The 26,654-nt window shown below is 56.0% G+C and overlaps 1 protein-coding gene across 1 annotated transcript; it reads left to right on the top strand.

Annotated features, from left to right (window-relative positions):
- Nucleotides 1-26,548, top strand: QSOX2 (quiescin sulfhydryl oxidase 2). The gene is made up of 12 exons (XM_074362515.1): nt 1-349; nt 9,450-9,550; nt 11,024-11,072; nt 11,711-11,816; nt 11,957-12,047; nt 13,144-13,289; nt 14,142-14,276; nt 14,466-14,595; nt 16,741-16,863; nt 18,038-18,188; nt 21,444-21,632; nt 23,824-26,548. Exons 1-12 carry the CDS (start codon nt 16-18, stop codon nt 24,360-24,362), a joined length of 2,094 nt encoding a protein of 697 aa, XP_074218616.1. The 5' UTR covers nt 1-15; the 3' UTR covers nt 24,363-26,548.
- The last annotated feature ends 106 nt before the right edge of the window (nt 26,549-26,654 follow it).

Below are 26,654 nucleotides of genomic sequence, written 5' to 3'. Positions count from 1 at the left end.
CGCGGCACTCCCAACATGGCGGCGACCGGGACGGCGGCCTTGACGGAGCACAGCCCCGGAGCCCTGGCGGGGACGGCAGCCCGAGTCCGGCGCCCGCCCCCGGCACGGCCCGCGCGGCTGCCCCCGCTGCTCGTGCTGCTGGCGGCGGCGGCGGCGGGGCCGGGCGCGGGCGGCGCGGCGCGGCTGTACCGCGCGGGCGAGGACGCCGTGTGGGTGCTGGACAGCGGCAACGTGCGCGGGGCCACGGCCAACAGCTCGGCCGCGTGGCTCGTCCAGTTCTACTCCTCGTGGTGCGGCCATTGCATCGGCTACGCGCCCACCTGGCGGGCCCTGGCCGGGGACGTGCGAGGTGAGGCGCGCCCCCGCGCGGGTCTCGACCCGGGCCGCGTGGCCTGGCTCCTGCGACTCCCGGATTCTTTCCTCTGGCTCGGGGCAGACTCTCAGGCCCTTTCCCCTCGCCCTACGGAGGAACCCCGTTTCCGCCCCTGGCCTGCACCGCAGGGTTTCCCGTATGACCCCCATGAGATCCTGGTGGCTGTCTAGGTCAGAATGACACGAACCCTTCTCCCCCAGTCCTCACTCCATCCCTCACTCCATCCTCCCATCATTTCCTAGCTCTCCAGATGCCTGGTTTTGAGTCCCTAAGAGCTTCATTACCCTCCCAGGCCTTTATTCTAGCACACCCCGTCCTCCGTAATTCCATGTCAGTGCCTGGAATCCTCATTCTTTGAGGACCCTATTCTAATCCACGTCCCTTTCCCTTTAAATCGTTCCTCATCCTCCTCTGGGTTGGATAGCTGAGCATATGGCGGATACTCAAAGTACCCACAACTTAGACGTCCAGATATACTGGAGACTTCACCGCAGAAGCAAAAAACACCTTCAGAGCATTTTATTGGTTGGTTCCTTGTTCATAGACACGCAGTGTTTGATAAATCTGTCATCCACCAAACTTCTGGTAATGTTCCCACACTTAATTGACGTTTGGCACTTTAATCATGCTGCACATTGCTAATCAGTCACTAAGTTACTCGCTTGCTCTAAATGGCAGAGTTGTAGCAGGAGGGAGTTTGGCAGCAGCCCTCCTGCAAACTGGCCGTGCTTCACAGGGCAAAGTGAATTTACTCTGCAGTGGGAGCTGGTCCCCAGCAGGAGCGAGGTTTGGCAGGACTCTGTCAGGGGCTGAGCTGACCTCTAATTACATATTTCATTGGGCAGGAGAGTAACAAATTACTGGGCTCTCTTCCCACACCTCAGTTTTACATCCAACCCTGTTGTGACTTCCTCATATCTAAACAGATTGATAAAGAAACTTAAAAAAAAGTCTATATAGGTGTGTGATTGTGAATGATTATCTTTAGCTGCTTCTCATCTTTCCTCAGGGTGTTGGGGCCTCTTGATCCTGAAGGGCTTATTCTTTCGTCTTAAGTTTTCTTAAGTCCCTAGTATTCGGCACTGGTCAGAACTGAAATCAGAGATTGAGAAATGGACAGACAACTCAGGTTTCTTTTTAAGCCTTTGCTTTGACAACAAGTACTTTAATTAAACCCAGAGAACTGTGTTATTTGGTGGCGGAAACACAGATATATAAATTAAAGTGCAGGTAGCTCTGGCAGAACACTTGTCACCTATTTTGTGCATATTTTGATTTTTTTCAGTTTAGTGTCTGAAAATACAGAAGTTATAAACCAGGTTTGAATATTGTAAACCATCTCGTAGTCGAACCAGCATGGAAGGAGCCTTGAGAATTGTCCCTGGAACTCGGAAGGAAAGTTACTTTTGAAACTGAAACTAGTACAATCCATACCTGATGGTGTGATTAACTTAACTATTAACTAAATAAGATTATCTCACAAGAGTTGGATGTCCTCAAAGCAGGAAGAGCAAGTCTGAGATAGAAGGGAGTTGTGGCTGAAAGTGAAAAATAGCTGTGTCCTGAAAGACAGGGGAGGCTGGAGCAGGGGTGGGGAGGAGGGGGCTGTGGGGCGCCTAGGCAGGGGTCTTCAGAGCCAAACTGCCTGGGGGCTCCCTGAGCGCCAGCTCTAACTAGAGGCAGAGCCCTTGGCACTGGAGAGTGTTCCACTCAGGGTGTGCAGAGAGTGCTCACCTGGGGACTTGGTAGAAACGCACTTTGTCGGCCCAGCCCAGGCCTGCTGGATCAGAAGCTCTGGGTATGAGGCCCCACATCCTGTCAGCACAAGCCCCAGAGGTGGAGGATCCCTGTTCTCGGGGACACTAACCCTGCAGGACACCTGCAGTGAAGGGCCCGTGGCCAAAAGAGACAGGAAACGCAGCATGTGACCTTCCCCTTGCGGTGTCTGCACTGAGAACTCAGTAAAGGAATCCATTACCCAGACGCTTGCCTCCCACGTGACTGACCACAGGGCCCTTCCTGGGCCTCATCTCAGTGAACTCCCTGTGGAGGGCTGAGAAGACCTGCCCTCCGCTCACTGAGGGGGCTGGTGTAGCGCGCTCTGCTCAGTGCCTTGCTCCCCGCCCTGGGCCCCACAGGGAGAGGCTGCCCATCGCCCCCACGCTCCATTCTGGGAGCAGTCCTCACTCCCATTGTCACCACTTTGGTCCTGGTCAGTCACTTGTGAATTGGGATGTCCAGTGACCCCCCCCCGGGGCATGCAGACCTTGGACTGGGCCCCCTTGGGAGCCTCTCCCACCCCTTCTGAAACACAGTGTCCCTCCAGCTTGCCCCGTCTGCCCTCCCAGTCTCTATAGCAGTGCAGCTTCTCCACAGTGGGTGGTTCTGGTACAGCCTCTGCTCCCAGGCTCGAGATGGCCTGGGGGAGGGACACTGAGCTAGAGGAGCATCTGCTTCCCCTGCTGTCCCCCCACCAGTGCCTCCTGACTGGCCTCATCCACTTGCTCAGAATGGGGTGAGAGCCCGAGGCAGCTCTGCAGAGGGTGGGGTTCCTCCCCGCTCAGCGGGGCCTCTCTGTTCACAGCCTAGAGGTACCTTCGTTTTTCTAAAAGATTTGGATTGAATTTTAGCTCTTCATTGACATTTTCAAGATTTTGAAAATGATTGCTTTTCCTTATAAGAAGGTGGCTTAACAAACAAAAACCCTACTGTTGGGTGTGGCCAAATGTCCTTCCAGTGTTTATGTAGCTCTGGCTTAGTCCTGTCACTTCTAAGTCCTTTGCAAAACAAAACCCTGCTGTGTTCCTGAAAATCCTTTTGCCTGGAGCTGTGACATTAGCTTGGTTTGTGACACCACCTCCTCTTGTGGTGGGAGCTGAGACATCTGTGGGCAGAGCCTGTGCCCCACCACCGGGAGATCTCTGAAATATCTGGGGAGACTTTCTCAAGACAAGGAGTCTCCCTGTCAGAGTCCCCGGGCCCTTGGTATCTCTCATTCTCTCTCTTGAAGAAGAGAGCCTCAGGGAAGCAGGGGCAAGTGTCCTCTAATCGGCCCCAGAATTTTTGGTGAGAGACTGAGTGAGCCGCAGACCTGGCAGGCAGGCAGGCACCCGCAGTGCACCCCTTTTCCTCCCTGGCATCCATGCATGGTCACACAGTTGGGCTACAGGCTGGTGGTGCCAGAGCCCGGGTGGCTCTCCCCGGCGTCTGTGAGGGATGGCGGGGTGCCCTATCCCTGCTGCCCGGCACTGTGGACTCAGTCTGGCCTCCCCTCGATCCCCTGCTGGTCTCGCTGTCAGTGTGGCCACAGGCATTGTGGACGTGAACTAGACCACCTGCCTGATGTTCCGCCCGGGTCATTACCTGTTCACTGGAAGGAGGGGACTGGGGAGGTGGGGTGTTGATGGCAGTGGGAGCTCACCTGGACCCTGGAGAAGAAGGCAGAGGGCACGTCCCCCATTATGGGCCAGAGAAGCCTGTGGCGGGCCTCCCCCCACACTGACACTTGTCTTTGAGATGCAGGCTTAGTTGTGACCATGTCTGGAGGGACACCACCACTGCGGGAAGCTCAGCGACACCGAGTGGAGGGACCGGGTCGTCGGTGCCGCCGCCGGCCCCGCCTGGGCTGTGAAGACGAGCTGGAGGCTCAAGAGCTTTCCTGCCTCGTGCCACAGCATGGTGATGCTCAGCCTCCAGCCACAGGGGGTGGTCAGCGTCCCTGGATTTGCCATTACCACTGAGCTCTCTCCAAGCCCATGGGACCACATGCAGCATTAGTTTAACCACACCGGGCGAACGCAGGGGACCCCTGAGGCCAGCTGAGGTGAGGCTGGACAGCGCGCCTGACCCGACGCCAGCCCTGCGTAACTTGTGGACGACACGTGCTCTCCCTGCTCGTTAGTGTGCGGCTGGTTTCTTCCCAGGCCTGTGTGTCCTAGACTGTGACTTGAACTTGGAGCTTACCTAAAAAGACCTTGGCTCAGCCAGGAAGGGGCCTGCGCAGGGGAGAGGACGTCCTCCAGCCACTGGAATGTGGAGTTAGAGACCCCAGCATCGCCCTGACTTCCTGAGGGTGAGGAGGCTGGAGTGGAGCTCAGCACTCAGCTGCATTCTTTTAAACCTGGGAGGTTAATTAACCTTTACAGTAATCATTTTCCAGAACGAATTGATGTTTGACCATAAATCAGACTTTTATAGACACTTTACTAGAACTGGAAAAGTAATGGTGAAAAGTTTAATCCTGTTAGGTTAAATGATATAGTTAATTGGCCAAGAAGCTTGAAATAAATTTTGGTCCACTGTATGTAGAAACTTGATTATTTCACAAGTTTTTTTAAGCTTCTGGTACTAGAAATAGACAGGCTTATGAGCCGGTGTGAGGAGTGGGCACGCGACCTGACTTCTGCTCCCTGTGGGCGCCCCCGGTGGCCTCCCTGCCTCCCAGCTGGCTCTCTCTGCCCCTGTGTTTAGTTGGGGGTGGCCAATGTCCTAAAAGCGGGCGATTGGCATTTGGTTCGGAGCGGTTTTCTCCTTTGTGTGATGGGGTCCAGACAGGTGGGAGAGGCAGGAGGAGGGGAGGGGACAAGCTGAATGAGGCAGATACCCTGAAGCTAAAGCTTTGAAACGGTTTGCTTTTTAGTTGATGAAATACACTGTCTCCCTTTTGTGCTGCACTGAATGCCGTCCATCTGCTGGCGCCTGTGTAACCGAAATTCTCCCTCATCTGCCTCCTTCCCCAGCCTCCCCGCCTCGCCTCGCACAGGCCGGCCGTCTTACAAAGACAGACAAAGGCGGTGTGAGGCGTCCCCGTGCCCTGCACCAGGCTGCCCTGGAGTGGAGCCCTGCGGACTCAGGAATCCCTGGGGGCTGGGAGGGGGCTGGCCCTGTTCGTGCCCCAGTGCCTCTGACTCGTGCTCTGTGTTCATTCGTGCGCGTCTTGGAACGTGTTCTGAGGGCTTCCCTTGCCCACAAGTCCTGGGGTAGGCGTGGAACGAGACGGGGAAGGTCCCCGTCTGCCTGGAGCCTGTACTTCGGAGGGGAGGCACGGACAACGAACGGAAAAACAAGCAACATGAGGCAGTTAACTGGCGGCGATGGGTCCTAGGAAGGCGAGCAGGACGGTTGGATTGGCACCGGGCAGTGCAGGGAGGGCTCAGGGCCGCTGAGTGCATGCTCACTGCATGGAGGGGCAGCAGGTGCGAAGGCCCAAGACAAGCAGTACTGTCCACATTGGAGGGTGGAAAGGGGCCACAGCTGCTCCAGCTCTGGCGGGGATCAGCGGCTCCAGGCTCTCCAGCCGGTAAGCCGTGCTGCTCCGGACTCACCTCCTGGGGTGGGACAGGTCGGGATCTGTGGTGTCGCTGGCGCGTTGTTTCCAGGGCGTAGCTGCCTTCCTGTTCCGGGCCAGCCCCTGCCCGGCGGGCTGGTTCTCTTCTACACCCAGCTGTAAGAGACACTGTTTAAAACTTGGAGCGGTGGCAGAGAGGTGGCCTTTCAGTGGCACGCTGGGCGTTGTCCCACAGGCTCCCCAAGGGCTTGTTCCCCAGGGGGTGAACCTGTTCAGTCTCTGTGAATTCTGGGCTCGGGCTAGGGCTGCTTTTAACTCACAGACCTCATCCGCCGGGGACGCCGGGCCCGTGATCTGGTGGGAAGAAGGGATAAAATAAAAATGTTGAGAAGACAAGGATAATGTGTTTTTCAAAAAAATTGATTCTCTGTATATTTAAAAAGGCCAAATGTCATGCGGGGGCTTTTTAAGAAGTTGTTTGAGGAAACAGTGGCTTTATTCCACACGTGACCGTCTGAGGGTCGGAGGAGCACACGTTTGGGCTGCGGCGTCGGAGGTGGACTGAGTTTGAAGAGACAAGTGTCTTGGTCCGGAGGCGGCAGGACAAGGGGAGATGCCGTTAAGGCTCGGCCCCCGTGAACGTGCGAGCCGGACCCCCTCCTGCTGGTGTCTGCCCTGCGGGCCCGAACAGTGGACGGTTCCTGAGTCTCCTCGCCCATCGCATCCTGCCCGTTTCACCAGACGGAACCCCACCGCTCGTGCCTTGGTGAGGAAGCTTCGTACGCTTCGGTTTGGAAGCAGGCCTGAGGGGGGCTTTTATGGCTGTTGTGACTGCCTGGGCAGGGGGTCGCGGAGGGGCTCCCTAAGGGGGTGACGTTTATGTGAAATTAAAGAATGCAGCCAAGCATGGGTCGGGGCAGTGTCCACCCAAGGGGTTTGTCCTGTGTGTGCTGGGGACAGGGCCCTTCCAGGTGGGGATGGGGTCATCGGAGCTGGCTGGGGTGGCCAGGGTGGGGGCACGGGTGCCAGGGGCCTGTTTTGAGGCCTAGCCCTGCTGAGTCTGGGGAGCCAGTGCTCTCGTGGACCGTACTGGGCTCTTCAGCACCTGTGGTTCTGTGCTCGGGGCTGTGGGGCCGCCACGGAGCCATTTAACTAGGGCTGACCACACTCCTACCACCACATGTGAAACCAGAGTATTCCTGCTTTGTCCAGCGCTGTGCTGGTTCTAGAGGGTGTGATCCTGGCCTGGGGTCAGAGTCTGGCTTCCAATTCCCCAGCAGCTGTTCTGCTGGGTGCTGTTTGCAGCCTCCTACCTGGGAGCCCCAGGCAGGTGCAGACAGAGAAGCAGGACACATGGCCGGCAGTGCACAGACGCGTGACACATGGTCTCCGCGAGTACCCTCAGGTTCCAGTTTTTTTAAACGTTTATTTTTATAACTAACACACACTAAGAAAAATCTGAAAAAATAGAAGAGTAGGACCAAGTCCCACCATGGAAACCAAGTCCTAGTGGACACCTCTGAGCGTTTTCCTCCGTCTTTTTTCTTTTTCTGGCTGGCCCCCTCGTGTGCCTCCTGTCAGCTCCTAGGTGGTCTTCCCCTTTCTTACGCGCTCTCTGGGCAGTAGAGAGCTGAGAGCCTTCTTAAAGTGTGGAGTGGAAATTCCCAGTAAGCCCTGAACCCCGCATTTGTGAGCAAGGGAACAGGTAGCAAAAGCGCGAGGGGCCTGGGGGTGGGGGGGCCCGCCGGGCGGAGGGGACTGCCCGGGCCGGGAGACGGTGCCACTGCTCACGCCGTGCTCGGCTCTGCGCCTGCATCTGCTACACCAACGGGATGAGAGTATTAACTGTTCTTCCCGAGTTCCTGGTAATCTGAGATCCAGGAAGATGAGACCTGTGATTCGGGAGGCTTCTGTGATTTTTTTTTCCATCCATTTAAAATGGCCTCGAGACAGGAGCCGGCTTCCCAGAGGCCGCAGAAGTCATCAGGTGTGAGAGACGGAGCGTCATTGTTGTTCTTTTTTTCACTTGATCCTTTGCATTATATTACTATTGGTAAATACTTTTTATAGTTACAGAGGAAAACAGCATGTGTTTTTAAGTAAAAGTGTTATATTAGTAGGAAAAAAGCAATTCTTACATTGCTGATACATGTAAGCCTTCGTGTCTGTATAGTACTTAATGCTGGTCAGTGTTTTCTCTCTCCTGGAAATGGTTTAACTGTAGCCTCTGTAGTTCTAGGTCACAGCAGTTTGCAGAGAAAACCCTTCTCATGGGATTTATAACTGAATGACTGGCTTGGAGTGGTGGTGTCCTATGGGAACTCCTCAGTCTCAGGGACAGACAGTTGCAGGCTCCCACTCAGGACTCACGGGACTGCAGGGGAAGATGAGCAGGGCTCGCCAGGTCCCTGGCCCTGTTCCCTCAGGCTGGGCCTGCCTGGGGGTCTCTCTGCTCCCTTGTGTGTCTGCAGAGGCGGCCAGCTTGTCCCGCTTCCCCAGCAGGCTGTCCCCTGCAGGCCCAGAGCCAGGGAACGAGTGGGAATCTTACTACCCCAGAGAAACAGAGCAAATCTCTCAGAGGAAATGTCACCAGTTGCTTCCAGAGGCTGCTGGGGTTGCTGTCCCTTTGAAGCCGATGACTGAGAGAGACAGGCCCTGACCCCTGTGTAGCACGTTTCAGGGTCTCCGGCACGCAGGCTCCTCTGTACAGAGGCGCCCCCGCCCACCATCTGGCCTGCAGCCATCGGGACTTAAAGTGCTGGGGGGAGTCATTAAGAAGGGAGGCCGCCTGAGGTCGCCCACCTCCTGGTGGAAGCCCATCACACCACCTGAGAGCACATCTTGAAACCTGGATCTCGGGCCACGTGTCTACAGAAAACCCGGGGCAGGGGTGCAGTTGTGAAATCCAGACAGTGGGAGACCACGGGGTGGAGGACCCACCCAAGGCCCCACCAAGTCGGCCTTGCTTGGACCTGATTCCAACAGAGCAAAAATGGGACAGTCAGGGAGATTTAACTCCTGACCAGGTGTCTGTTGCTGTTGCAGTGTTTGTCTGCCTTGGCGTGGTCACGGCGGTGTGCTTGTGCCCGGGGGGGTGGTCTCACCTGGCAGGGGCCCTGCTGCTGGGCTGTGTGGGAATGACTGGCCATCGGAGGCGGGCTGAGCACAGTTCGGAAGTGGCCGAGGATTTGAATGAAACAAGCTTCCCTGTGAGCTGGTTAACGCTGCTGTTAAAGATGGAAAAATATACTAAAAACTGCTCTTTTCTACTCCCAGGAGTGGCAGCCGTGTTTGAGGGTGTGGGAAGGGTCTCGGAAAGTGCTAGAAACCCTTTCTCAGTGTTTTACACATCTGTGTCTTTGACTTGAAAGTCCAGTGACCAGTTACTGCCTTGCTCATTTGAGTGAACGCTGGGAACATTCAGCTACACAGCCTGGACCACACGTGTCTAGTTGGTCTCGGATGCTGGCTTGGTGTCCCTGACGAAGGGCCAACTTGGGGCCAGTGACAGCCCAACGGCAGCTCCCGGCACTTTCATCCATCGCGAAGTCGTTTAAAAGTTAGGAGCCCGCCACGTGGGGCCTGCGGCATGATTTGCAGGGTCAGCAGACAAGGTTTGCTGTATCGTCGTCAGCCGTGGGAGACGCACCCACCCCAGCAGTGGGAGTTCTGTCTTCTTCCCTGGCCCAACACGGAACGTTCTGCGCGGGGATGGGCTGGATGGATGGCTGGCTGTCAGGGTGGGGCTGGGGGGCCAGGAGCACTGACATTCTCGCTCCTGCTTTTCAGACTGGGCCGCCGCCATCCGTGTTGCCGCCCTGGACTGTGCGGAGGAGAAGAACCACGAGGTGTGCCGCGCCTATGACATCCACTTCTACCCCACCTTCCGGGTGAGCACCCACCTCTCCGCACGGCTGTCTCTCTGTGGGACACGGACGTACACACACACACACACACACACACACACACACACACACACACACACACACACACACACACAGCTCCTGCTCACAGCAACAAGGCAGGAGGTGCGGGAACATCGGGGACCTGCCATGAGAGCCAATGTGAGGCTGTGCTCCCTGCATCGCCACAGGGTGCTGATGGGTCTGGGTCCTGGCACGTGCCTGGCATGGGCTGGCGTGAGCCTGGCATGTGCCCGGCGTGAGCTGTCGTGCCTGCCCCACAGACAGGCATGTACCCATCTCTTCCACTAGGGGGCAGAGGGTCAGCTGGAATCAGAGAAGCCCATCCAGGTCTGAGTGTCTACGTGTGTGCAGCCGTGTGTCTGCACACGAGCGCATCATGGTGACATCACATCTCAGAAAAGAGGCAGGGCCTTTGGAAGTCACCTCTAAGGAAGCTTCGAGACCCCATTCCCTAAAATTGCGTGCTCTGTGTGACAGCATCAGACGCTCATCCCCGCGGTGTCCTAGCCGCAGCCGCGCACCTGTCGCCTGGACAGGCCCCAGCCCCACCGGGTGACCCTCCCTCGAGTCCCTTGTCACTGTCCTCTGGCTTCCTAGTCCGAGAGCTTTATGGCGTTGAGTGTGCTCCTGTTTTGTTTTGTTTGGACGTCACGCACGGGGTGCTGTGCTGGGTGTGCTTGGGCCCCTCTTGTACTTAATAGGACATTGCTGAGAGTCACCGCATGTTGGGTGTTGGTTCCCAAATGGCCCCTGGGTGCTGGCTGCCCAGTCCACTGTCCCTTGCCGTCGCGGGCACCGGGCTTCTGTGTCCTGTGGCGTGTGGTGCAGGCCTGGCGTGCAGCACTGGGCCCTCCCTGCGGACTGGGGACAGGGAGCAACCACGTCTTCCATGTGTCGCCCCCTCTGTGTGTGTCGTTCGTCCTCCGTCCTTTTGGCTTGTTCGTGCTCTGCTCACTGATGTACTGAAGTTCTGCGTCTTCTCGACACTAGTCCTCCTTCGGTTGTGAGCGTTGGGGGTCTTCACCCAGTCTGTGACTTTTTCCACTGTCTTCAGCATGTCTTGTAATGAAGGGTTTTAACTTTCATGTAACATCCTTTCCTTCTGCTCAGAGACACCTGACCGTGGGTTTGTGTCACTTGAGCTGACATACCATCGATGTGTTCAGCACTAGGAGCCATTAGGGGAAGCCCTGCGGGGTCAGAAACTGTGAATGACAGAATTCTGGTTGGTACCAGGCCCCCACTCGTGAATCCGGTGGGAACGCTAGTGTCCACAGGTGCGCAGAAGCACAGGGCTCGCCGTCGGTAGTGTAACCTTCCCGGAGGGAAGTAACTAAACCTCTCCAAGCCTGTGGTCGTTTTGTTCCTTAAAGATTCGGCGTTTGCACAGACACCAGGATTGGCTGTTTCTGATTGGTTCTGTGTTTTTCTTCTTAGTATTTTAAAGCATTTACGAAGGACTTTACAACTGGAGAAAACTTTAAAGGTAAATTCGTAAATGTTGTATTTTACTCGTACATTGCTCCCCTCTGAGATAAATCTGTTACAGTGAGTCTAGGAAACGCTCCCGACGGGACCTGTCCCTCTGGCGTGTCCACCTCAGCACCAGCCTCCGTTCTGTCCTCTAAGGGTTCAAACGCTCATAGTTCCAGTGAGAAATTTTTACTTTGTGCTTTGCCTTCCTTGGCAGATACAGTGGGAAAATTTTCTTTATGTCAACTTTCTCACTGAAAAAAAAAATGTGTGGCAAAGCATACAGATCACAAGTGCCCTGGATGAATTTTTGTGAATGAGCCCCCTTCCCTCCCCCTGGGGCCCCGCAGCCCACAGGTGATGCCGTTTTACATCAGAGACCAGTCTGCTAGTCTCTGAACTTGGACTAGATGGACATGCGCATGTGGCCTCTGTCCGTGCTGTGTGTTGGGCGGGGGGCTTATCTCAGAGACCACAGGTCCCTGTAGCTCACCCGGTCCCACGCTGGTCGCCCTGAGGTCTCCTGCCACTTGAATCCACTGCCCTGTGCACCACTTGGGACCGACAGGCCCCCAGGGCTCCCTGAGCAGCTCGAGTAACGTGCCGGGTGGGCACAGCACACTTGGCCATGATGGTGGGTGCTCCCCACAGGGCCCGACCGAGAGCTGCAGACAGTGAGACAGACAATGATTGACTTCCTGCAGAACCACACGGATGGAAACAGGCCTCCCGCCTGCCCGTCTCTGGACCCCATTAGGTGTGTAGTTCTGTTTAAAAAAAACCTGGCATGTTAGAAGTTGAATTTAATTTTGTAAAGTGGAAACTTGCAATAAGTGACATGGGTGCTGGCATATGATGGCCTTGAAAGCACTAAAAGCCTCTTTTTCCCTTAAAAAGGCCCAGCGACATTCTCTCCCTCATTGACAACCCCGGCGGCCGTTACGTGGCGGTTCTGTTTGAAGGCAACAGCTCCTACGTCGGACGTGAGGTAGTGTGTCTGCGTCCCTTGCCGCGCCGGCTCTGGAATTGGACTGCCCGTAACGCCCGTAACGATACTGACACCTTCTTCCATCTGATTTGTTGTGTTCACGTTTTTCGTTCTCATTAATTCTTGGAATCATAGTTTGTGCTACTCAGCGAATTCACTGGTTTGCAGAGGACACTGTTGGAAGGGGGGCTTTCCTCCAGGGGTAAAAGAGAAGCAAGTCCAAGTGTGGCCTCGTCCCAGGTGTGGGGCCGGGAGGTGCTCCCCTCAGACTCCGTCCGTTGGACAGGCCTCATCCTCCTCGTGGGCGTTTTTTATTTCTTGGGCATTATTATCAAGACTTTTTTCTTTGCTATGTTTGAACTCCCAACTCTTGCCAGATTCAAGAAGCTGTAAAACGTTGTTTTTGTCATGAAACTCCGTTCTGCTGTCCTTTCACGGGTGTGGGTCTGAAGCCTTTGCCTCTGGCAGAGTCCCAGTAAAATCCCGGCACCAGAAGCCAGGCTGGAGGATGGTTCTTACCCACGCTCTTCTCGGGACTTGGCGCAGGGCGCCTGGTCTCTCCTTGTCTCTGCTGCCGGCCTCCCAGCCGTCGTTAGCTCAGGGAGGGCGGGCGGGAACGCATGGGCCCGGTGGGAGCTTTGGCCAGTGCACGCTGGGGCAGGAGGCCTCAGGTGCTGGCGACCCAACCTCTGCACTGTGCTCGCGCCCTCGAGTCTGGTGGAGACATGGAGCCACCTTCTAGGTGGCGTCAGTGCCAAGGGGATCCTCGTAGGGGGCCAGAGGAGCCCCCGCAGCGGGGCCCAGGGTCCCCCCCTGCCTTCCCTGAGCTCACTGATGTCGGGAAAATGACCCAGGGCTCCTGCGCACATGGACCGGGTGTGCGATCTAAGTGAGACCGCAGTTTCTGCCCGTGGGCTTCTCATTCAGGTGCCTTAAAGTGAGACAGGAACAAAGATGTGAGAGATGGTCTGGCTTGTAGAGTTGCTGAACTTAGATGTTGTTTCTGGTTTCTGTAAGGAGCTGCTTTTGTCAACGTACTGTTTCTTGAGAACACTGCCGTCCACGGAGAAGATGACCGAACTTTCTCATTATCCAGGTGGCTTTAGACCTGATTCCGTACGAGAATGTCGTGGTGAAGAGAGCGCTGAATTCGGATAGAGCCTTCCTGGGGAAACTTGGTGTTTCTTCTGTTCCCTCCTGTTACTTGATTTACCCAAACGGGTCACACGGACTGGTTACCGTGTAAGTACTGTTTGGCTCCAGGAGCATTTGCGATGCTACCTAGCAGCCCGGACACCCTCGAGTGTGGGCACACACTCCTATCTGTGCTGGCCCCGGGGCTAGCCCCTCCCTCCAGGGTAGGGGTGGACTGGCTCCAGACCTCACGATCCGCTCGCCTTGCTGGGACCAACAGAAATCATCAAAATGCCATTTGCCTCTGTGTGGGGTCCTGTGTACCCCTAAGGTGAGCTCGGTTGAGAAGTACGCTGGTTGAGTGCAGGTTGGGGGACCATCACAGGTGGGAAGGTAAGGGACCTCCTGGAGCCTGAGCTGCCTGCCCTGGTCCCCAGCCTTGCTCCCAGAAGCCCCGGGCCAACTGAGCCTGCGTTCCCAGAGTACTGGTGAGGTGCCACATGTGTGGACCCAGCAGCGAGACGGGTGTTCCATCTGCTTCCCTGGCCCGACTACCAGACGCACATGCAAAGCTGGCAGACAGGACAGAGGCTCTTAGGCACGTTGAGAACCAGTTTGAGTACAGCTGATGTTGGCAGATACTCACACCAGGCCTTCCTGTCCCCACCAAGCAGCATGATCACAGTGCTTGTCACACCTGTAGCTCAGGGACCTGTGGATTTGTCTCACGTCCTCAGGTTGGGGGCCAGCTCCCTGAGGCCCAGCTTTGCCACGTCCTGCCCTCACTGCCCCAAATACCTGCAGTAAATGCCCACAGGACGGCCAGGCCGGGAGGTGTGGGTCACCCTCCAAGTTACGGAGGGTGGGCTGTTCTGAGCCCTGTGCCAGGAGGTGCCTGAGTGGCAGGCACCAGCCCAAGTGCCCTGGCTCTGAGGCCGCCCCACCCTCCCCTTTCTGCAGTGGGAAGCCGCTCCGATCGTTTTTTTCCTCTTATTTGAAGTCGTTGCCAGATGTGAGGAAAAAATCGCTTTCGCTGCCTGAAAAACCAAGCAAAGAAGAAAACCCTGAAGCCGCGGTTTGGAGGGAATTCGACAGGCAAGTGCTGCTCTTGGCTGAGGCTGTGGGGGATGGCCGTGGGGGCCACAGCTGGTCTGTAGCCCGCCGCCCGACAGCTCAGGGACCCTCCGCGTCTCCATGGGGTCATGCTGGGGTGGGGCAGGGAAGGGGGAATTTATGTGAGGAGAAAGGTGGGTTTTCACCTGACTTTGTAACGTTTCCTCCTAGGTCAAAGCTGTACACGGCGGACCTGGAGTCGGGGCTGCACCAGCTCCTGAGGGTGGAGCTGGCCGCCCACAAGTCCCTGGCTGGGGCTGAGCTGCAGACACTGAAGGATTTTGTCACTGTCCTGTCCAAGGTGCACGGGCATCCACTCTGGTCCGCGGAGGGAGTCTCAGGGATTTTTGCTTCAAGGGTGGGGGACCCAGGCCGACCTGAATGAAATCGGGGCCCTGCTCTGCAACACTACCCCCAGCACTGCAGTCACCGGTTCCTGCCAGGTGCCTTACCCTGCCGCGAGCCCTGGGGACGTGGCAAGCATGGAATCCCTCCCTGCGTGGAGACACTGCGTGGTGGGGGTGTAGGGCCACCAAGCACTCAGAGGTCAGGGGCAGGTACTGCCTGGGGGCTTGGTTCAGAGGGGAGTGGGTGGACGGGGGAGGCCTGAGCGACCAGCAGGATGAGAAAGGGAGTGAGGGGGAAGCAGGGTGTAGGGGGGAGGCCCGTGCACTTGGGGGTGGAGGAGAGGTGGGTGTAGGTGGGTGTTTGGGGCGGGAGACCGCTGTGGCCCCACGTCGGTGTGCTGGGGGCCCCAGACTGGGCCAGCACACACACCTTTAGCAGGTGGAGCAGGTGGCGGTTGGTGTCTAAGCTGAGGTTCAGAGGATAGGGGCTGTCGGGGTTACATTCCTGCTGAGAACTCAGCTCCAGAGCTAAAAGTCCAGGGCTCGTGGTCTTTTTCTTGGCCCAGAACTCCTATGCTGAGAGGAGCTTTGGGAAGCAGGTTGCGTCCCAGGGGACGGACCGAGCCCTTTTCTGTTGGCCCAGCAGCCCCATCTAGCCTTGGCCCTGCTCCCACCTATCGGCCCCCTTTGCTCCTGCTGCTGCCTCGGGGAGAGACTACTGCCAGGGGCCACCCTTTCCTGTACCTCGACCTGAGTTGCTAGTTGCGATCTGGGAGCTGAGAAGGCCTCATTTTGAATGTTTCCCTTGCCGAATGTGCGGTCGCTGACACGGGGATTCCTTGTCAACGCTTTGGCTGGTCAGAGCTCACTTCCACAGCATGGTGTTTGAAAAAGACTAAGGAGATGCAATTTATGTTTAAAGGAATAATGAGTCGCTTCGTGTGTTTCAAATGAATGAATGGAAACCGTTAGACAGCCTTCCCCACCATGCCCCTCAGGGTGCAGAGATCTCCAGCTGTTCTCAGTCCTTTGAAAAGTGCCTGCGGGTCTGCCTGTCACGTGACCCTCGGGCCACGGGCCATTCCTATGCCAGGTCATCCAGCTGTTAGGACATCGGGGTGCGTGATCTCTCTCCGCCCACGTCTTTGTCCTCATTTCAGTGGCGGGTCACGCTGGGGGGCCTCCTTGTGTCGTGGAGCCTGTAAGTCAGATCAGCGTTCAGTTATTCTTAGTAATTTTCCTGAAGTTTACATAAAACTTAAAGTTAAATGCTGGCAAGTTGATGATGGCGCTTTGTGTCCCACGTGGGAAAAAAACAGGTTTTGCGGAGTGGAGAATGTGATGTTTCTGCTCTAGCTGTCCATTTCAGCATCTTTCATAAAGTTTCAGCTCATGTTTCTAAGAGCTTCTTCAGCGACCTTTATTTTACAAAGTGAATTGGTGGCTCCTGATCGAAGTTCTCACAGAAGGACCGCAGCACCGCTGAGATCGGGGGACTGGATGCTTCTAGATGCGTCTCTGAGCCGCTACGGTGCCGCCAGCCACGCAGCTAGAAGTGTCAGTGTGTAGTTAACCAGTAGATTGCACCTTGCTGTGTAGAAGCCTCAGTGGTGCGCGTGCTCTTCTAGATAGTGACACCGAGACGGCGAAGGGGGAGGCCAGGGGGTGTGTCGGCAAAGCGCGGGGTTGGCGTGAGTCACCACAAGGGGCGTGGAGTAAACGGCCAGCGACGTCGGGAAGGACCACGAGGCCCTTAACAACGCGATCAGTAAGGCACCCGCTGGCTGTGTCACTGTCTGTCATTGCGGAGTGGCTGCCCAGCGGGAGGACGCGCTGCCGTGACTGACTGCGTGGGTGGTAGGAGAAGGAAAGGGCGCCACCACGTCTTCCTGGGAAGGGGCAGCCCCCCGGGGCCCCTCACCTGTGTTCTGGAGAAACTCATTCCTCCAGGGACCCCCACTGCCATTCTCCGTTGAGGCCCCAGATGGGTTGGAGCCCCTGCCCCCCTCCCTGGTGGGTCTGTGTCGGGACAGGCCTGGTCTCGGTGTCTGGGTGGCACCTTCCTGAACGTTCCCTGAGTGTGGGTCCTTCTTGCTTAGCTGTTCCCTGGGCGGCCGCCGGTCAGGAAGCTGCTGGAGACGCTGCAGGAGTGGCTGGCCACCCTCCCCCTGGACAGGATCCCCTACAATGCCATCCTGGACCTGGTGAACAACAAGATGCGGGTGAGAGGCCCCTCCTGGAGCTTGGCGCGCCCTGCCACTGCCCGCTTTCCCCTGTCTCTCACGCCCTCCTGGCTCTGCCCATCCAGTGTTCACGGCCACCTCCCGTCGCCCCCGTGCCCTGGGCGGTCCGTTTAAGGACCGGCCACCAGACACGAGCTGAGACTGCCATCTTACAGAGGTGGGAGGTTTACTCGGGCAGAGTAGTGCTAGGGTTGTTTTTTTAATTTTTAGTAAACACTTCTAGATCTTATACCTAAAACACTGGGAAAGATGACACGTTCATCAGGAAGCATGGCTGCGCTGGTCAAGTTGCTGTGCAGGCCGTTCGTGGAGGGGGGGCTCTGGCTGTCATCTGCGGCCACAGACTCAGCAACTCGCTAGATCTGTTCCCCGAGGTCACTCTTGAATCGCATGCTCGCCACGTGGGGGCGTCCTGCCTGATTTTGTCTGCCTTGCGGATCCTCTGTCGTGTGACCCTGAGCTGGAGGTGGTTGCGGTGGACCTGAGCCGGGTGACAGGGAAGGTAGCCGAGAGCGGAGAGCTCAGACCCACAGTGAACAGGCCTGCGCAGTCGGCCTGCGGGGACCGGGCAGCAGGGTTGCCTGAAGTCCTTGCAGCCTCATTAGGCCACTGGCTCTCTGCTCCTCCAGTGAAGGTCCTATTCTTTCCGGCCAAGAGTTGTTTGACAGTCAAAATTTATTATTATTAGACTTCTCCTGTGAATTTCATCATAACTAATTCTAATTTAAAAGGTGGGTGTCGGGGGGAGGGTATAGCTCAGTGGCAGAACGCGTGCTTATCACATTCAGGGTCCTGAGTTCAATTCCCAGCACCTCCATTGAAAAAAAAAAAGAAAAATTTTTTTTAAAAGTGGGTGTTCTTCATGCTTAATGGTGCTAATTCATCAGGATAAAGATGAGCTTTTCCCTTCTTCTCCCTAAAGACTGGAAAAGAACAGGCTACGTTTCCATCTTTTGAGAATTCCTTTCGTAATACAGAGTTCTTTCTCTTTTGTTTGGTATTGGGTCTGGGTTCACATGCGGTGAGATGAAGTTGATGAAGTTTGGGGAAACGTGCTCCCAGCGAAGCCACCACCCAGTCAAGGCAGAGAGCATTCACCAGCTGTTTTTAAGTTTAAGAATTCAGCTCTCTCTTCTTCTTTTCTCCCCCCTAGATCTCTGGAATACTCCTTGCTAGCCGCATAAAGTGGGTCGGATGTCAGGGAAGCTGGCCGGAGCTGAGGGGCTACCCGTGCGCGCTCTGGAAGCTGTTCCACACTTTGACCGTTCAGGCCGGGGCCCACCCAAAAGCGCTGGACGGCACAGGTGAGCTGTCCTCACGCGGCCGCCTGACGCACTGACATGCTGCTGCCTGCCTGCTGAGGGCTGTCGCAGGACGCGCAGAGGTGCATCTTGCTGCGGAGGGTGACGCGTCTTTGGGGGTGCCCCTAGGATCCCCTACTGAGGAGGGTGGAGGTGAGCATGTCTCCTGGAGCTCCGCTCCCCGCCTGCGCCAGCTCTGGGTGCCGAAGCATGGATCCCCACCTTGACCCCAGCACGCGCCTGGCCGGCCTGTGGGCCGTGAGCCACATAGGAGAACGAGGAGATGCTGGCCAGGAGCGTCTCTCGGGGTTCACGCCTTTTTCTTGCTTTAAAGAACTTGAGAAACGTATTTAGAGAGGTATATTACTATCCCTCGTTTCTCACAAATCACCCCAGAACTGGCAGCCTGGAACAGCTCAGGGTCGTTGTCTTGTGGCCTGTGGGCAGGGGCTCGGGTGTGGCCTGACGAGGGCCTTCTGCCTCAGGTTGCCCCCCGAGCCTGCAGGCAGGGCGTCAGCCGGGGCTGGGGTCTTGTCTGAAGGCTCAACTGGGAGAGGACGCCCTCCCCGTGCTCAGTCACCACGCAGGGTGGCTTTGGGGTTCAGGTCTGTGCTGGCTGTTGGCCCAAGGCCACTCTTGTTCCTCGCCTTGTGGCCTCGGAGGCAGCTGGCTTCGTCAGAGCCCTTCCTGGTGTGACGTCCATCACTTCTGCCGTGTTTTGTGTGTGGGAAGGGAGCCACCAGGCCCACAGGGGATGTGAGGGTGAGGGCCACGTTTTATATCCGACACAACAAGCTAAAAAATGTGCTGGACTTGTTGATCCTCTTTGGACTGTGTTGTGTGTACGCCTCCCAATTTAATCAGGGCCCTGGCAGCCATGAGCATGTTGGAGAATATCTTTTAGTTTTGTTTTCTCAATCACTCAGCTTCAGTACTTTAGTAATGTCTGTATAAGTTGAAGGTGGAGTCTTTGGACTCACACGTTCCAATATTCCTTCCAGTGAAATCACAAAATTCTTTTACAGTTATCTTTTGCTCTGTAACAGACTAACCTCAGATGCTATGGCAGGAAATGTCCAGTGTTTTATTTGCTCATGATCCTGGGGCTCAGCTCTTTGGGTGGGCTCCACTGGTGGCAGCAGGCTGGTCTAGACTCAGGTCAGACTCCCACAGGCTGGCCCCTGCCTCCCGCGTGGTGGCACCACATCCAGGAAGGGCCTCTCTGGGCCTCGACCCCAAGAGCTCACGGCTCCACTTCCCACCACGTCCTGTTGGTCAGATAGGTCTCGTCAAGCCTGGAGTCCACCTGTCAGGGAGAGAAGCAGCAAGTCCATTGTAAGGGGGCATGTGACATCTTTGGAAATCTGTCCCACCCCCGGCTCTCCTCAAGGTGACATTGCATTTCCACCCTCCAGGGGTCTTGTGGGAGAGAGATGGGCCTTAAAGTGAAAATTCGTTTAATAAGAGTCATACAGGAGAAAGTGGCATATTTTCAGAAGAAACCTCGGGGTCCCTTGAACAGAAAGTGAAATCAGAACGTCGACACTGCCTGATTTAGAGCAACTCAGACTGTTGGAACCCACTTGTGGAACGTGAGCCCCGGGCCTGGGAGCCTTGTGTTTACGTGGGGAGGCTCTGCCGAGAGGAGAGGAGCGCTCGGAGGGCGGTGTGGCGGCAGCAGGGGAGGAGGGCGGCCCAGGGCACGCTGTGGAAACATCGCAGAACTGACGTCGTACAGGCGGCAGAGCGACAGGGCGCGCGGTCAGAGAGGTCTTGAGGCTCTTTCCCTTCGTGGGTGTAAATTGAAGCAATATCCGAGGGGCCTGTCTCACGCTGAGAGAATTGGGTCAGACTGAGACCGCCGGATTATGTCTTGGAAGGTTTTTCCTCTCCTTATTGCATGTTTAAACCCCATCGACTAAAAAGCCTGCCGCGTCCCCTAATCCCCCACAGGTAGAGGTTTATGGTTCTTGTCCACTTTAAAGATTAGGGTGGCCCTGGGTGTGTGGTGGTTTGGTGGAGAAAGAGAAAAGGAGGATTACCGAGCCGAGCGCGGCAGATGTCGGCCGGAGGCAGGGCCGGGCGAGCGGAGCCCCGGCAGCAGCCAGCATGTCCTTAGCGTGGGCACGTGGTCTCCCTGGGTGCCCTCGGCTGCCCGCTGAGAGCCAAGGGGAAGGGGGCGGAATTCGGGGTCTGGGTCTCCCCTGAGCGAAAGAGGCAGGGCCGCCAAGGCGGAGGCCCGATGCGGACTCGCCCTTCGGGGCTGCGCTCCCAGACCACACTGCACACAGACCACTCGGGCTGCTGTTGAGGCGGATTCATCCCCTGGAGCCACGTCTCTCCTTTTTCCAATTATTTTGCTGCATTTCTTTTAATGCTGACACTTAATCTGTTTTAATCTCATGGGTCTCTTATTTGGATGCTCAATCCCCCGTATTAGTTGTCTGGACAGGACTGCCAGTCCAGCCCTGTGCACGTGCCCCCTGCAGTTTGTCAGGGGTTCTCCTTCCAGCGCAGTGCTGGCCGCATCCTTCTGCTGTCGGCTCTGTGTTTCCGTATCGTGGTGTCAACTGTCCATGTGGCTGGTGGGGCTGGAGAGTTTCCTCACACGGAGAGGCCCAGGCTTGCAGAAACAGAGCGGCTTCATCGGCCAGCCGGCCGTCCGTTCTGGGAGGAGCCCTGGAAGCTGACCAGTCCGTGACCAGCACTACCTGGTCTCACAGAAGATCAGCCCAGCACAGGGCTGGCTGGGCGGTGGGCCCAGAGGCACTTCCTAAGGCCATGTTCACCTGTGAGCTTGTGTTTTGCAGGGATTTCAAAGCGGAATGACCACACGTTTAGAATGAGTAGCTGCCCCTCCCCGGCACCAGCCTTTGGGGTTGCTTGTAACCAAGAGAGATCACACCTGGGAGGCGGACCCCGAGGCAGAGCCCTGGTCTCTGGGCCGTGCAGCTGAGGGTTCCTTGCAGTCATGCCACTGGCTCATTTCCCTGAGCGCCAGCACACTTCCCAGAGCGGGTCCTGCAGCTGGACCTGGGTGACCGTCTGTATGATTGGCACAGCGTCTCGACATTAAGCAGCCATCTCCTGGTTGCTATAGGCGTCCAGAAGGTGCTGGTCTCTTTCTGTGTCCTTGTGCAGAGGTGGGGGCCTGTCCCATGTCCCATGTCAGGCACTCAGCCCTTTCCTGGCTCCCAGCGCCCCCCAAGCCTTGTGCTTCTAGCGCAAACAGCCTGACATGCTTGGGTTCCTCTGCAGGTTTTGAAGATGACCCCCAGGCAGTGCTGCAGACCATCAGGAGATACGTCCACCTCTTCTTTGGGTGTAAGGAGTGTGGGAAGCACTTTGAGGAAATGGCCAAAGAATCACTGGATTCCGTGAAAACCCGAGACCAAGCAATTCTCTGGCTTTGGAAGAAACATAACCTGGTCAACAGCCGCCTGGCAGGTGAGCAGAAGCCACACCGAGTGGCCTGAGCCTGGGAGCGGAGGGGCCAGCACATGGTGGGGGAGGCCAGCCGGCCCGAGCTGTGGCCGGCGGGGTCGGCAGCACCGCACACACAGTGACGGTGCTTGAGCTTCACCACTGTAGTCGCTGCCTGCCCGCCACGGACCAGGCTCCCAGCTGGGTCGCCTTCCTTGGTCAGACAGTCATGGCAACCTTGGCCAGGGAGCTGCCGAAGACAGCAGCTGTTCCCAGGCTGCCAGCTTCCCTGGCTTCCAGGCTGTTCTCACTCAGGGCTCCCGGCTGCATGGGACAAATGTGTGTCTCTTTTCTCCCCTTGGTGGCCCACTAGGTGCCAGGGTAAATCTGACCCTGTAAGAGTTGGCAAGTAAGTAATTTTCAGTAAGGAATTTCAGCGTCATTAAAAACTCCCCTAAGACCATAAACCAAATGCCTCAAAGTGGTTTTGTTTAAAAAAACAAAAAACAAAAACTAGGGCGGGTGTATTTTCTCAGAGTTAAGTAATTCAAACTGTTCCTAAATCAGTGGCAGATTAAAATTAGGCTTAAAAATAATCTACTGAGAAATAAATCTTAATAGAGATGAATAGAAAATGCCACTAAACTATTGGTCTTTATTTAATCCACTGTCTTATAAAAACATTACAACTAAAGCACTAAAGAGAATTGGTTTTTCTTTGCTCTCGGAGCTGACGGCTGCAGCTCGGGTCACGTGGTCGAGGCACCTTGTGTCTGCTAGGATTTGTCCCTCGCCTTCAGCTGCAGGCTAAGGCACTTCAGTGGTGGCCCTGGTCCAGAGCTGTCTCCATGTCCAGGGTCCCAGGCCCCTCCCCCACCCCTCCCCCTGCCTCTCCCCACCCCCCGCCTCCTTTGCGCCTCTCAGAGGGCCGCAAGGTTGTCCAGGCCCCGCAGCGCTCTGCCGCAAAGCAGCCTGACGAGACTGCAGGTCTGGGGCTGCTGTTGGCCCTGCGTCGTGCTGCAGCAGAATGCTTCTGCAGCCTGTGTAACTGTCACTCTTGAGGCTCTGAATGGCCCCATCGCCCTCAGCCCCACCTCTAGCCTCTGGATTGAGACCCAAACTCCTTGGAGGCCCCATCACCAGACCTGGACCTCCCCATCCACACAGTGCAACCTTGGGTGCCCCCTGGCAGCTCCACTGTGTCTTGGTGTATGTGTCCAAACCCCCCACCAGACACCAGCCCAGAAGAGGGGCACCCGGGCAGTGGGTGGTCTCCCAGCTCCTGCACGGCCGGAGGAGAGCATCTCTGCTGAGCATGGGTCCCCCAGGAACCTCACAAAGTGATTTCCTTTACGTGTACTTCACCTCCAGGAGCACTTGGAGGGCAGCCAGGTGTCCCCAGGTCAGGTTGGGCTACTCCGGGAGCCACAGTGCTACGTGCCACGTGTGTGTGAGCTGGTGGTCCAGCGGGCTGTCAGAGCATTGCGTGTGTGACAGAAATGCAGCCAAGAGTGTGGGGGCCTTAAGGTCTTGCCCCCAGACATTGGCTGGTGGCCCGGCGTGTGTGCTGACGGAGGGAGGGGAGGAGTGAGCGAAAGTGGGGGCAGGTGGGATCATCGCAGCCTCATATGCCAACAACGGGAGTGTAATTGGACTTTGTGGAGGGCTGATGAGCAGTTATGTATCAAAAACCGTAACGGTGTGGGTCTTCTTGGAATCACACCCCACATTCAGACGTCCTCAGGCAGGTGTGCAAAACTGTGTCCACTGCGGAGCAGGTTCCCCGGCCGTCCTCATCCCTGGCAGGGATCAGTCGTAAGGCAGGTGCACACTCAGCAGAGACGCTGTGGCTGATGGATATTTGTCATGCGGGGCTGTGTCGCCAGCTAACGGCCGGTCCTGTTAAACCCACGGGCCTGCTTGCACGTGTGGGAGAGGCTGGCTCCGACATCTCACAGGCCACCCCAGGGCAGAGCAGGGGAGGTCTGCCTGTCCGCACTAGTGAACCCCTCGCTCCTGGAGTATCATCCAGAGATCCTGAGAGAGCTTGTAGGTGCTGAGGAAACACCTGGACTGTGAGTGCCCAGGGCGATGCTCCGGGGCCTGTGTGGGCCGGGGCCTCAGGCTCACCTTCAGGGGAGGGAGGAGGAGCAGGGATGGGCAGGCAGGTCATCCGAGGCCCCTTCACAGTTGCCCTTCCTCCTCTTTCTCCCAGGCCATCCCAGTGAGGACCCCAAATTTCCAAAGCTCCCATGGCCCACCCCGGACCTCTGCCCGGACTGCCACGAGGAAATTAAGGGCCTGAACACCTGGAACGAAGGCCAGGTCCTCCTGTTCTTGAAGCAGCACTATAGCAGCCACAACCTGGTGGACATGTACGCTGCGGACCTGGGAGACGCCGGCGAAGGTGCCCCAGCCGGGGGCGAGGAGCGGGAGGGGGGCCACGCTTCCCCGGAGCAGCCCCTTGGAGAGCGAGGTGCCGAGAGTCTCCGCCTACCCAGCGTGCTACCCCCCAGACTCCACCTGTCGGAGGGGTCGCACCAGGGACTGGCCGCGAAGCTGGAGAGTCTGAGCGCGGCCGAGAGCCGTGCAGAGGTGGCCGCGGCCTTTCTCGGGATGGGCTTCTCCAGCCTGGACATGAGCCTCTGTGTTGTGCTTTACGTGGCCTCGTCCTTGTTTCTGATGGTCATGTACTTTTTCTTCCGGGTGCGGTCCAAGCGGTGGAAAGTCAGGCATCACCACCTGTCCGTGTAGGACTTCGGAGACCACGGAAGCGCCTTCAGAAAAACCCGCAGCTTTACTCTTAAGATCAGGGATTCTATCAGCGTCGGACCCGGTGTCACACTGACAGCACCTTCTGCTTCCATGTCTCACTCTCAGACGCCCTTCCTGCAGGGGTGCACCTGGCACATGGCATGGGGCTGTTGGCATTCCTGTCACCCTCCGTGGGCACCTTTCACAGACCCCAGAGCAAAGACGTCTCTGTTTTTACTCTTCTAGGTTTAAAAATGGAAGTAGAAGTCCAGGCCCCACGAACAGGACTTTTCCCAGCTACCTTCACCTCAAGTCAGTAGACCCCAGGCCTCGCTTTGGGACTTGGAGAAAACCCACTTTCTTTCCCCACCAGGGGCCCTTTCAGACGCCTCCCCTTCCTGGCTGCTCCTTGAAGCCAGTGGTTCTCAGTGATTCACTCGTGTTTGTGCTTTTCAGCTGCTTGGTTGTTCCTGCTCGAAGCGAGAGAACATCTCAGTGGGCGCTGAGGCTGCTCAGGACCAGAGAAGAGGAGACCCTGAGTGGTCTCCGTTCTCTGCAGACATGTAGATGGGAGTGTGAAGGGGAAGGAAGAGCCCATGGGCTTGTGGGACAGGGTGGTGGCCCCTTTCAGTCTGCAGAAGCGCTCCCTTTGTTTGTTAATCTGGTGTCGGGGGAACTATAAGTGAATCCAGTCTTCGGTCCAGGGGGCAGACCTGCCATAGGTGCTGTGACTGAAGGTCTGTCCGTGGGAGGGGGTGTGTGTCGGGGGGTCTGCTTCTTCGGGATCTCTGAAGGGGCCCTTGGTTCTGTGGTGTTCGTCCAAGTCCCTGCAAGGGAGCTCAGTGAGGTGGAAGCCGGCGGCTCCCGGAGGGGCAGACTATGGTCTTGCTGGTGCCCTTAAGGCCAAACTTCATTTGCCTGAAGCTCTTTTACCAAGAGTCCTGGCACTGGGCCTTGGTCCCCTAGGCTTGGATGATTAACTTTTCTAACACTTAATGGTTTTTAACACATTATTTGTAAAATCCCAAACATTTAGAAGTAAATCTGCCTCTGAAAAGGTAAACAAAGAAACAGACTATGGCTAGGAACATTTCCATTGAGATTCTCTGTGGCTATTGGTTTGTCTCACAAGCTCAGATGTACCCACTCGCCTATGGGTATGTGTGTGTGTGTAAGTGTGCGTGTGTGTGTGTGTGTGTGTGTGTGTGTGTGTGTGTGACTATGATGGTCCTATATATTGTGTCTCCCATTCTGCCTATTCCATACTCCAGGTGTTTACCAAGTCCAGCTGTCCACATGGAGTATTAAGTGACCGCTGTAATACTGGTGTTACCGTGGCAGCTGGGGGAAAGTGGACAGCTTCATGGTCACCTTCAGTGGGAAGCGTGGCAGTGAGCAGCCTCCGTGGGGGATGTGGCCTGGAGGCCTTCCGGGCAGGGGATTCGCTCCTGAGTCTGCTGCATCACTTCTCTGCCACGAGAGGTCTCTTGTTTGGCATTTTTTTAACCCCTAGAAGCCTGTCTGTCTTAAAGCCCAGGAGCTTGTCTTCATGGCTAAGTTGTGTGCCTGGGTTATTGAAGACACCTGTTGCTTTTCAACTTGAGAAAACCGGGCAGATTTACCAAGTCCAAAGGGAAATACTTAGAATTGTTCATGAAACTGCCTTCTGGTTCATATCGAATGTCTTTTTCTCCCCTAAAGTAAGTTTCTTTCCACATGAGAACTGGGGCAGTGTTGCAGTGTATCTTGTCACTTTACAAAACCCAGTTGAAGGGCGATGTTGGCTTTTGAAGTTTGTGATAGTATTACAGTTTGAGGGGCACGGTTTTCATAGGCTGTTCGTGGTCAGGGAGAGGATGTGCCAAGGTGGCCATGAACCTGTGTTTCTTGTATGACTGTGAGCACAGTCACGCGTGGCCTGCCCAGAACTGGATGCTCCCTCTAGGCAAGGGTTAAGTTCTGTTTGCTAAAGTTGTAAGTATTGAGACTAATGAATATAATAGTTTGGTAATTTAAATGTATATTTATTTTTAATGGAAGGATTTCAATTCGAAAGAGGCTAATTGACATGGAACTGTCAGGGAAATTTGTTAACCTGCAAAGAAAGTGAACATTTTATATTTTAAAGTAAACTATAATGTGCACATTTTAAAAATAAATAAATCTGTTGTTTGAGAAAACTGTAATTCTTTTGAGATGAGAGCTCTACCAGTGATTGGTGTCAGGTGGCGGGGCTGAACGAAGCCTCCTTTCCCTTCTCATGTTTATAGACGGCATATCTGAAATTCTAGA

This window comes from Camelus bactrianus, chromosome 4, assembly GCF_048773025.1.
Source record: "Camelus bactrianus isolate YW-2024 breed Bactrian camel chromosome 4, ASM4877302v1, whole genome shotgun sequence".
Classification (NCBI taxonomy): domain Eukaryota; kingdom Metazoa; phylum Chordata; class Mammalia; order Artiodactyla; family Camelidae; genus Camelus; species Camelus bactrianus.
Note: the sequence above shows the minus strand (reverse complement) of the source record. Positions and strands in the feature narration are given on the sequence as shown.